At 43.1% G+C, this 11,076-nt stretch overlaps 1 protein-coding gene across 1 annotated transcript; it reads right to left on the reverse strand.

Annotated features, from left to right (window-relative positions):
- Window positions 1-2,617: 2,617 nt before the first annotated feature.
- On the reverse strand, window positions 2,618-7,054 carry LOC146884720 (uncharacterized). The gene is made up of 8 exons (XM_085675992.1): window positions 6,580-7,054; window positions 5,895-6,435; window positions 5,621-5,798; window positions 5,002-5,075; window positions 3,277-4,638; window positions 2,907-3,149; window positions 2,784-2,853; window positions 2,618-2,680 (listed from the first exon to the last, which is right to left on the reverse strand). Exons 1-8 carry the CDS (start codon window positions 7,052-7,054, stop codon window positions 2,618-2,620), a joined length of 3,006 nt encoding a protein of 1,001 aa, XP_085532118.1.
- Between the last annotated feature and the right edge of the window lie 4,022 nt (window positions 7,055-11,076).

The following is an 11,076-nucleotide window of genomic DNA, read 5'->3' on the forward strand; positions in this document are numbered from 1 at the left end:
ATGAAAAGTTTGGTGCCATCTTAATCCAATTCATACCAGTCACTCAGCTACCTTGTTCAAATCTCTACTGAACTCGTCTGCGTGTGAATATGAGACCAAGGTTTTCTTGTGCGTGTTAAATTTTGTCAATGACTGTGACGTGCCTAATAACTATTATTCTTTTGAAAACTGTCCCTGTGCTTCTGTGCAACTGCTTTTGGTACAATGACATTGAAATCAGGAGCACCATTCTTTGTAGACTTTATTTTTGGATGTGAAAGAGATAACAAATACTAACTAAGTCTAACATCTCGGGTACAGATTTGGGATTCCTTTCATGGTACCAAGAATTTTATTTCAAGTTATGCGTATGAAAGAAAAAAGGTTGTTGGAAAAGTTTGCTTTGATGCTTTGTAAATTTTGAAAGAAACGAGTCTTTAATTATGAACTCATATTTAGTGATATCAAGGGACACAAAAAGAAGAAAAAACTGGTAAATATAATAAATAGTGTGACATGATTGAATAAGAAAAAAATATGTAAAATAAATTACCGTGTAAATAGTTGAATATCATTATTTTACAATAGATTAAGTACGTTTTTAGTCTCTAAACTTTGATTTAAAATTAGAATTTGTTTTTTTAAAATTTTGATACATTTTGTTTTTTAAATTTTAAAAATGAATGAATATAATCATTTTAAACCAATTACATTTTTTTTTGTGTCAAACATTTTTCATGTTAGTATTAGAAATGTTTACATTGTTTGACACATTTTCGGTTTAATATTTGTTGAAAATGTGTTCGACATCTCAAAAAAAATTAATATAATTGAGTTAAAAAGACTATATATATTCATTTTTAAAGTTTAGGAACCAAAATGTATCAAAGTTTAGATAGGAAAAAAAATTCAATTTTAGATCAAAATTCAAGAACTAAAAACATATTTAATCCTTCTATAATAATTTATGGCTTTGAGTCTTCTCTGGAAGAAAAACTAATTAAAGTTATCAAGATTATTTAATTTTAATTAATGTCAATGATTTATATTTTCACATAAAAATTGAATTATTATTTTAAAATGTTGATAAAGATGCAGCTCCTTAGTCTATTAATCATAGATCCAAAACAACTTTGTAATACATCTCATGTTTTGACTTATAAATGGTTATGCTAAATGTAACATCCCATTTAATTTATAAGCGAAATTAAATATTGTGTCGCATAAAGTAACATATAAGCGCAGTCCGGGAGTTTGAAACTAAGCTCCCAACGATCCATGGCACACCACGATGTCCAAAGAAAACGGGATAATGAGTTAACTAAAAGTATATAAATCTAAAATCATCTATTTCGTGGGTCGCAGCCCTAGATGAACTCATACAGAAAATATAAACTAGTCCACGCGGACTATGCGGCAGAACCTCCATCTCCTTGCTGACCTCTGGAACCTCGCCCATCTGCTCCCATCAATAATATTGATGATCATCGCAAGAAAGAAGAACCACATACAAGACAACAATACAATAAATAGGGTAAGCTAGAGCCAACAACATTTTTATCATACAGTCAAAATATATTTCTCACCATTCAATATCCAAACATCAACCAAGCATGTTATGACTCTCAATCAATACACTACGACTCGACTCGACTCGACTCATCCGGATACGTATAACTTGGTCAGATTCAGCGGATGCTTGCACTTGTGGTGGATATCTCTGCTCACCCCCGAGCTATGTGTTTCAAGTGTTACGATGAATCAAATTTCCCTCACCACAAGGTTAGCCCTTAATGAATTTCGGGCCTCCTGCTACTCTCACCACAGGAGTCAGTCCGATCTAGGTGAGACTAACTAACTCTTCAGAGTGTCAGGATGCAACCTTACCTTGAATCCTTACCTAGCTATACAGATGGGGCACCACCATGAACACCTACTAACAGGGGCCATGGAATTACGTCCCGACCACTGAAGCGCGACCCTGAAAGTCTCACCTAGAGACCCCAAGGAATTATGCACTAACACAGACAAAATACAATCATACAATCAGATACTATTCACTATGCAAAGATACCCTCATTATATCAACCTTTAAAGTCGTTACCTTTCAATTTCCAGATCCAACCCATTCCAACTTATCATAATCCATTCATGTACATAGAGTCCAACTCATCTCATTATCATGCCACTTTAACAACACCAATCTCATTTAGTTCACATGTCAATACTCATACCAAACCCATCATTTATAATTCATGAATCATGTTACGCATACATCGCACTCCATTATATACCTGTCCATCATCATAGCATTCATATCCAACCAAAACAGATCATCCAAAAATAAACACACATCCAAACAAAGCGTTGTCTCGCTCAGTACCTCGCTCAGGCTGAGGGGTTTCGCTGAAGCGAGACGTGCTTGCGCAGGCGAGCTCCCCCTTCGCCTAGGCGAGGGCTCGAGAAGGGAGCAGAAGCACTCGCGGGATCTCGCTTAGGCGATACCCCTCTCGCCTGGGTGAGATGCTCGCTCGCTCAGAATCATAGTGGGTCGCCTGGGTGACCATTCGTGGAAAAGGGCTTAGGCGAGCCTCTGTTAATCTCGCCTAGGCGAGACCAGCTCGCTTGGGCGAGTTTATCAGTGCCCGCCACTGTTTTCACCTGCAACAGATGCGAAGACATACCACAAGCAACAATCCCACTGTATCATACATCCATAACAACAGGCAAACACAAAAAGAATCACCAACCACATAAAATAGCAGACTCACACCAAATAAATAGAGGGTTCTAGCTTCCCTTACCTGGAAGTAGCTAGAAGGTGCCTCGACTCTAACCAACGGAGCACGGCAACTCAAAGGACGAACTTGCGAGCTGAAAAAGACAGTGGAGCAGAGTTAGGAACTAAGCTCACAGTGAAACCCTACTGTACAAACGGACAGATGCTCATGGAGAAGAAGTGTGAGCTGAGAGATAACTTACGTGGGGTAAGAACTGGGTTTGAGTTAGCTCGAAGAATGGCTTGGGGAGAAACCCTAGCAGAGCGTCCTGTGAGAGCAGTGAGGGATGACGGCTGGTTTCTGAAAGAGTGAAAGTGTACGCATTGGGGCAGACTAAGGTCAGTTTTATCCTTTGGGCCAGCTCTTAGGCCCATTAGATTTGGGGCAGCCCTACAAGTTAAAGGCATAAAAGAACAGGGCCTTACATTCTCTCCAACAACAAAAGTTTTCGACCTCGAAAATAAAGACTCACCAGGTAAACAGATGTGGATGTGATTTTCTCATGTCCTCCTCCAACTCCCAAGTCGAGTCACCCGTCCTCTGATCCCAGCTGACTTTAACAAGACTGACAGCTTTTCCTCGGCGTTCCTCCACCTTGCTATCCTCTAAAGCGATGGGTGGTACTTCCACCGTGAGATCCTCCCTGATTTGTATATCCTCAGCTTCCAACACGTGGGCCAGATCGAATACATACTTCCTCAGTTGTGACACATGAAACACCGGATGAAGGTTCGCCAACTGCAGGGGTAAAGCGATCTCGTAGGCTACCGGTCCGATCCTCCTCGTGATCTGATACGGGCCAAGGAATTTAGGAGAGAGTTTCCTTGAGCGGAGAGCCCTTCCCACACCAGTGGTTCGGGTCACCCTTAAGAACACATGGTCGCCGGCTGCGAACTCCAAGGGTCTCCTCCTACGGTCTGCATAGGCCTTCTGTCTACTCTGAGAGGCCTGCATTCTGTTCTTCACCATTCTCACTTTCTCAGTGGTCTGCTCTAATAACTCTGGTCCGACCAACACTGCCTCTCCATCCTGATACCAACAGAGAGAAGTTCTACACCTCCTTCCATAGAGAGCCTCGTATGGCGCCATGCCAATGCTCGCATGAAAGCTGTTGTTGTAGGTAAACTCGATCAAGGGCAACACCTCGTCCCAAGCCCCCAGGTGATCCAATATACATGTCCGTAATAAGTCCTCAAGTGACTGAATGGTCCTTTCTGATTGACCATCAGTCTGGGGATGGTAGGCCGAGCTCATAGTCAACTTTGTCCCCAAGGCCTCCTGTAAGGTTTGCCAAAACCGGGATGTAAATCGTGGGTCTCTGTCGGAGACTATGCTTGAAGGTACACCATGTAACCTCACAATTTCCCTAACGTACAGCTGAGCCAACTTGGCCATGGACATCCTCAAGTTCATCGCCAAAAAGTGGGCACTCTTGGTCAATCGGTCCACTATCACCCAGATGGTGTCATGTCCTCTAATAGTCCGTGGAAGATGAGTCACAAAGTCCATGGAGATGTTGTCCCATTTCCACACCGATATCTTTAAAGGCTGTAGGATCCCACCGGGCCTCTGATGCTCCACTTTCACCTTCTGGCACGTCAAACAGGCTGATACAAATTGTGCCACGTCCTTCTTCATCCCCTGCCACCAGAAAGTCTCCTTGAGGTCCTGGTACATCTTAGTCATGCCAGGCTGCAAGTTAAGACGACTTTTGTATCCTTCCTCAAGGATCAACCTCCTCACCTCTGCATCATTAGGTACACAGATTCTGCCCTGAAATCTCAGTATACCATCATCACTCACAGCAAAGTCTCTAACCTCATCCGACCCAAGCTGTTCTCTGACTCTGTTCAGACTGGCATCCAACAACTGCCTCTCTCTGATCGAGTCCAAGAAGCCACTAGATATAGTAAGGGTACTACACCTAATGGACTCGGACCCCAACTCCACCTGTATCCTCATGTCCCTGAACTTTTCTAGTAGTTCTACCTCTTTTATCATGAGATGTGTCGTATGTATCGTCTTCCTACTCAGAGCATCTGCCACCACATTTGCCTTCCCCGGGTGATATAGGAGCTCGAAGTCATAATCCTTCAAGAATTCCATCCACCTCCTCTGCCTCATGTTCAGCTCCTTCTGATCAAACAAGTATTTGAGGCTCTTATGATCGCTGAACACACGAAACTGTGCACCATAGAGATAGTGCCTCTAGATCTTCAAGGCAAAAACTATAGCCACCAACTCCAGGTCATGAGTGGGATAGTTACGCTCAGGCACCTTAAGCTGTCTCGAAGCATACGCCACAGCCTTTTTCTCCTGCATCAAAACACACCCAAGTCCGAGGTGAGAGGCGTCACAGTAGACTTCAAAGGCTTTCCGACATTCGGGATCACTAGTATCGAAGTGCTAGTCAATCTTCTCTTCAGCTCCTGGAAACTTTCCTCACACTTATCTGTCCAAGTGAAAGGTTGGTCCTTCCGAGTAAGCAAGGTCAAAGGTGCCACTATCTTGGAGAATCCCTCTATGAACCTCCTATAGTAGCCTGCTAGCCCTACAAAGCTCCTAATCTCTATGGCCGACTTAGGACTTTCCCACTTTACCACTGCCTCGACCTTTGCTGGGTCCACTGCAATCCCCTGGGCGGATATCACATGCCCCAAGAACTGGACTTCATCCATCCAGAACTCACACTTAGACAACTTGGCATACAGCTGTTTCTCTCTCAAAACACCCAGCACCAACCTCAAGTGTTCTGCATGTTCCTCCTGAGTCCGGGAATAGATAAGGATGTCGTCTATGAAGACTACGACAAACTTATCTAGGAAAGGTCGGAAGATCCTGTTCATGTAGTCCTTGAACACCGCTGGAGCGTTGGTCACGCCAAATGGTATAACCACATACTCATAGTGGCCATATCTGGACCTGAAGGTCATCTTTTGTACATCATCCGCCTTTACCAGGATCTGATGGTATCCCGACCGTAGATCTATCTTCGAGAAAATCGATGATCCATGCAACTGATCCATCAAGTCGTCGATTCTAGAGAGTGGATACTTATTCTTGATGGTCATCTTGTTCAGTTGCTTGTAGTCCACACACAGGCGTGAACTCCCATCCTTCTTCTTCACCAACAACACTAGTGCTCCCCAAGGCGAAGTGCTAGGTCGGATGAACTGTTTCGCCATCAGCTCTTCTATCTGTTTCTTGAGTTCAACTAACTCTGCTGGAGCCATGCGGTAGGGAGCCATCGATACTGGACCTGTCCCCGACACTAGATCGATAGAGAACTCCACTTCTCTACTGGGAGGCAATCCTGGAACCTCCTCCGGGAATACATCTCCAAAATCCTGGACAACCGGTATCACTGACGTTGCCTCTCCTCTCTCCACCTCCATATGTGTGAAGATCATGTAACACTGCGCGTCGTCATGTAGTTCCTTCATAACACCCTGAGAAGACACCAACTCAAGCTCCTCTGCGTCGGGAAAAAGCAGCTTCTTCTCTCGACAATCTATTAGAACGCGATTGGCAGAGAGCCAATCCATTCCTAAGATCACCTCCAACTCTTGTAGAGGCAGACAGATCAAGTTCACCCTGTACCTGCATCCCTCTACCTCCACTGGAAGCCTAGCACACAAGGACGATGTCTTAACCAAACCTGACGCTTGGGTAGATACTGCAAGTTCACACTATAGCTCGCGCATCGGCAGACTCAAACGCTCCACACAAGCAAATGACACAAATGAGTGTGTCACTCCAGAATCAAACAGTACACACAAAGATTCACCCGCTATCATGCATCGACCCATAAGAAGATTACCTGAGCCTGCAGCCTCTGCCCCGGTCATAGCATATACCCTGCTTGTCGCCTTGGGCCTGTTGCCTTTGTCCCTCCTCTGATGCTGATGGGGAGTCTGAACTAGAGGGCGTGTTGCTGCCCTGGCAAGGTTGGGACAGTCCTTCCCAAAGTGACCTTCCTTGCCACAGTTGTTGCACCGGCGATAACCCTCCATACGCGGCCAGACACTCCTCAAATGAGGGCCCCCACATATGTAGCACTGAACTCGACCTTGCTGTGGAGAAAAACTCCTAAACCCCTGAGGCTGATGGTGGGGTCTATCATACGATCTCCTCTGCTCCTCATGTCTGGGCTTGGACCCAGATGGTCCACCCATCCTCTGAGGCAGCTGTGACTGTTGTGGGCGCTGACCTTCTACCTCACGCTTCATCCTCTCCATCACCTTGGCCTTCTCTACTAGAGCGGCAAAATCCTTGATGGACAAGGGAGCCACCATCAAACGGATGTCACCACGAAGCCCATTCTCGAATTTCCTACATCGTCACTCCTCGTCAAGTGGCAGTGTATAGAAGCGGCTGATGTGCTTGAACCTCTCAGCATACTCTGTCACCGTCTTCCCTCCCTGGGTCAACTGGAAGAACTCCACCTCCTTGGCATACCGGATGCTGTCTGGGAAGTACTCTGAGAGGAATCTCTCTCTGAAAGTCTCCCATGTCACTGGCTCATCCCTCTCCTCCAGGATGGATTTGGTGCTGATCCACCAATGCTCTGCCTCTCCCGTGAGCATATAAACCGAGAACGCCAACCTGTTTTCCGCAGGGCACATCTTGGCGTCATAGATGCGCTCCAGGTCCTTCAGCCATTGGTCTGCGGCGTCAGGACTGGTATTCCCATCAAACTTTGTCGGGTGGTGCTTCAGAAAGTCCTCCAGGCTCCACTCCCTGACTGTAGGTCGTGGTTCCGGACCAAACACAGGGGCAGCCGCCCTATTCTCCTCCAACTGGCGGAGGGCCTCCATATGCTGTCGATGAGCATCCTCAGCAGCTACCCTTGCAGCCTCCATCTACTGCATCACTGCCTGCTGCTGCTCAAGCGACGTCGCCTGTCGCTGCATGGATGCCTCATGTTGCTGCATCATTGCAGCACTCTACTGCGCCATAGCTGCTACCATCGCCTCTATGGCTCTGGCAATATCAGGTACGTCTCCCTGGGATGGTTGCGTAGTCCTACAAGGAGGTGCCATAATCCACTGGCACACAGAAAATCACTTCGTTAGGCTCGATAAAGACAAGAATTTAACTAAGAACACTCATAAGACACAGAGAAAGCTAAACGGACATCCAAGTCCACAGACCTAAGGAATGACCGCTCTGATACCATAAATGTAACACCCCATTTAATTTATAAGCGAAATTAAATGTTGTGTCACATAAAGTAACATACAAGCGCAGTCTGGGAGTTTGAAACTAAGCTCCCAACGATCCATGGCACACCACGATGCCCAAAGAAAACGGGATAATGAGTTAACTAAAAGTATATAAATCTAAAACCATCTATTTCGTGGGTCGCAGCCCTAGATGAACTCATACAGAAAATATAAATTAGTCCACGCGAACTATGCGGCAGAATCTCCATCTCCTTGCTGACCTCTGGAACCTCGCCCATCTGCTCCCATCAATAATATTGATGATCATCGCAAGAAAGAAGAACCACACACAAGACAACAATACAATAAATAGGGTAAGCTAGAGCCAACAACATTTTTATCATACAGTCAAAATATATTTCTCACCATTCAATATCCAAACATCAACCAAGCATGTTATGACTCTCAATCAATACACTACGACTCGACTCGACTCATCCGGATACGTATAACTTGGTCGGATTCAGCGGATGCTTGCACTTGTGGTGGATACCTCTCCTCACCCCTGAGCTGCTCACCCCCGAGCTATGTGTTTCAAGTGTTATGATGAATCAAATTTCCCTCACCACAAGGTTAGCTCTTAATGAATTTTAGGCCTCCTGCTACTCTCACCACAGGAGTCAGTCCGATCTAGGTGAGACTAACTGACTCTTCAGAGTGTCAGGATGCAACCTTACCTTGAATCCTTACCTAGCTATACAGATGGGGCACCACCACGAACGCCCACTAACAAGGGCCATGGAATTACGTCCCGACCACTGAAGCGCGACCCTGAAAGTCTCACCTAGAGACCCCAAGGAATTATGCACTGACACAGACAAAATACAATCATACAATCAGATACTATTCACTATGCAAAGATACCCTCATTATATCAACCTTTAAAGTCGTTACCTTTCAATTTCCAGATCCAACCCATTCCAACTTATCATAATCCATTCATGTACATAGAGTCCAACTCATCTCATTATCATGCCACTTTAACAACACCAATCTCATTTAGTTCACATGTCAATACTCATACCAAACCCATCATTTATAATTCATGAATCATGTTACGCATACATCGCACTCCATTATATACCTGTCCATCATCATAGCATTCATATCCAACCAAAACAGATCATCCCAAAATAAACACACATCCAAACAAAGCGTTGTCTCACTCAGCACCTCGCTCAGGCTGAGGGGTTTCGCTGAAGCGAGACGTGCTCGCTCAGGCGAGCTCCCCCTTCGCCTAGGCGAGGGCTCGAGAAGGGAGCAGAAGCACTCGCGGGATCTCGCCTAATGAGATCCCTCTCGCTTGGGCGAGATGCATGCTCGCTCAGAATCACAATAGGTCGCCTGGACGACCATTCGTGGAAAAGGGCTTAGGCGAGCCTCTGTTAATCTCGCCTAGGCGAGACCAGCTCGCTTGGGCGAGTTTATCAGTGCCCGCCACTGTTTTCACCTGCAATAGATGCGAATACATACCACAAGCAACAATCCCACCGTATCTTACATCCATAACAACAGGCAAAAACAAAAAGAATCACCAACCACATAAAATAGCAGGCTCGCACCCAACAAATAGAGGGGTCTAGCTTCCTTACTTGGAAGTAGCTAGAAGGTGCCTCGACTCTAACCAACGGAGCACGACAACTCAAAGGAGGAACTTGCGAGCTGAAAAAGACAGTGGAGCAAAGTTAGGAACTAAGCTCACGATGAAACCCTACTGTACAAACGGACAGATGCTCATGGAGAAGAAGTGTGAGCTGAGAGATAACTTACGTCGGGTAAGAACTGGGTTTGAGTTAGCTCGAAGAATGGCTTGGGGAGAAACCCTAGCAGAGCGTCCTGTGAAAGCAGTGGGGGATGACGGCTAGTTTCTGAAAGAGTGAAAGTGTATGCATTAGGATAGACTAGGGTCAGTTTTATCCTTTGGTCCAGCTCTTAGGCCCATTAGATTTGGGGCAGCCCTACAAGTTAAAGGCATAAAAGAACAGGACCTTACACTAAAATGTTCTTTCAACAACCATCAAAGATGATTTAACAAAAAACTTTAACAATAAAGATTTATTAAAAACCGTGTCAAAATTATTAAACATTAATAACACTTTTGAAAAAGTTTGCCTATCACCTCATCATGGATTATTCATCATATATAGTCTTTAGTTTAATTCAAAATTAGATAAAAGTCATCGTCATATAAGTATATATATATATATATATATATATATATATATATATATATATATATATATATATATATATATATATATATATATATATATATATATATATATATATATATATATTTATTTTGGTAGATCTTGACCAACAATAATGTTGGAGGAATCAAAATATTAAACTCAAAATTTATATATTTAATTAGTGTCACTATTAAAAAAAACTAGTACATTATTTAGTTCATTGATAAAAAAAATACATTAACTATAAAAGAAATTACATGAACAACCTCCGAGCATCAGTTTATTATTAGAGAAATAAAATAAACATAAGGAAACACACTGATGCCCTTTGGTCCCGAGTACATCCACATATAAGAAATAAAAAGAGTCAAATACAAGTTTGAAGCGTCCATCATGGACTTAGAGTCCATTATATAGTCACTAACACCCTCCTAGGCGATGCGGGACTTCACATGTTATTTTCATCAACCTAATAATAAATGATTTGCTTCGTGGATGACTTTTCTTTTATCACTTTTGAAAAATTGAATCTATTCGTTTAATTTGCATCAATATACCTATTTTTTTTTAGCTTAAGATTAGAAAATAATTTATCATAATTTATTAAAGAAATGAGAGTTAAAAAATGAATATATGATAATCAAGTCACAATTAGAAAACGGCTATGAAAAATCACATAATATATTATTTCTTTATGGATAGATTTTCATCAATATACTTTTTTTTAAGTTTAAGATCAGAACATAATTTATCATAATCTACTAAAAGAAATTGAGAGTTAAAAGAAAAATCTATGATAATTAAGTCACAATTAAAAATCGGCTATGAAAAAATACATAGTATATTATTTGTTCTTCTATATTCACAAAAAATGATATACAAAAGTTTCATGAGATGAAA

The sequence above is a fragment of the Vigna unguiculata genome, chromosome 7 (genome assembly GCF_037176805.1).
Source record: "Vigna unguiculata cultivar grain cowpea cultivar isolate G323 ecotype 2 chromosome 7, ASM3717680v1, whole genome shotgun sequence".
Taxonomy (NCBI): domain Eukaryota; kingdom Viridiplantae; phylum Streptophyta; class Magnoliopsida; order Fabales; family Fabaceae; genus Vigna; species Vigna unguiculata.

Coding starts and splice junctions, on each gene's coding strand:
- LOC146884720 (XM_085675992.1), bottom strand. CDS start 7,054: ATGGTGGCTCCCTTGTCCATCAAGGATTTTGCCGCTCTAGTAGAGAAG. Junction 5,799..5,894: donor TCGCCTTGGGGAGCACTAGT/GTTGTTGGTGAA, acceptor TCCACTCTCTAG/AATCGACGACTTGATGGATC. Junction 4,639..5,001: donor TATCCCACTCATGACCTGGA/GTTGGTGGCTAT, acceptor GGACTCGATCAG/AGAGAGGCAGTTGTTGGATG.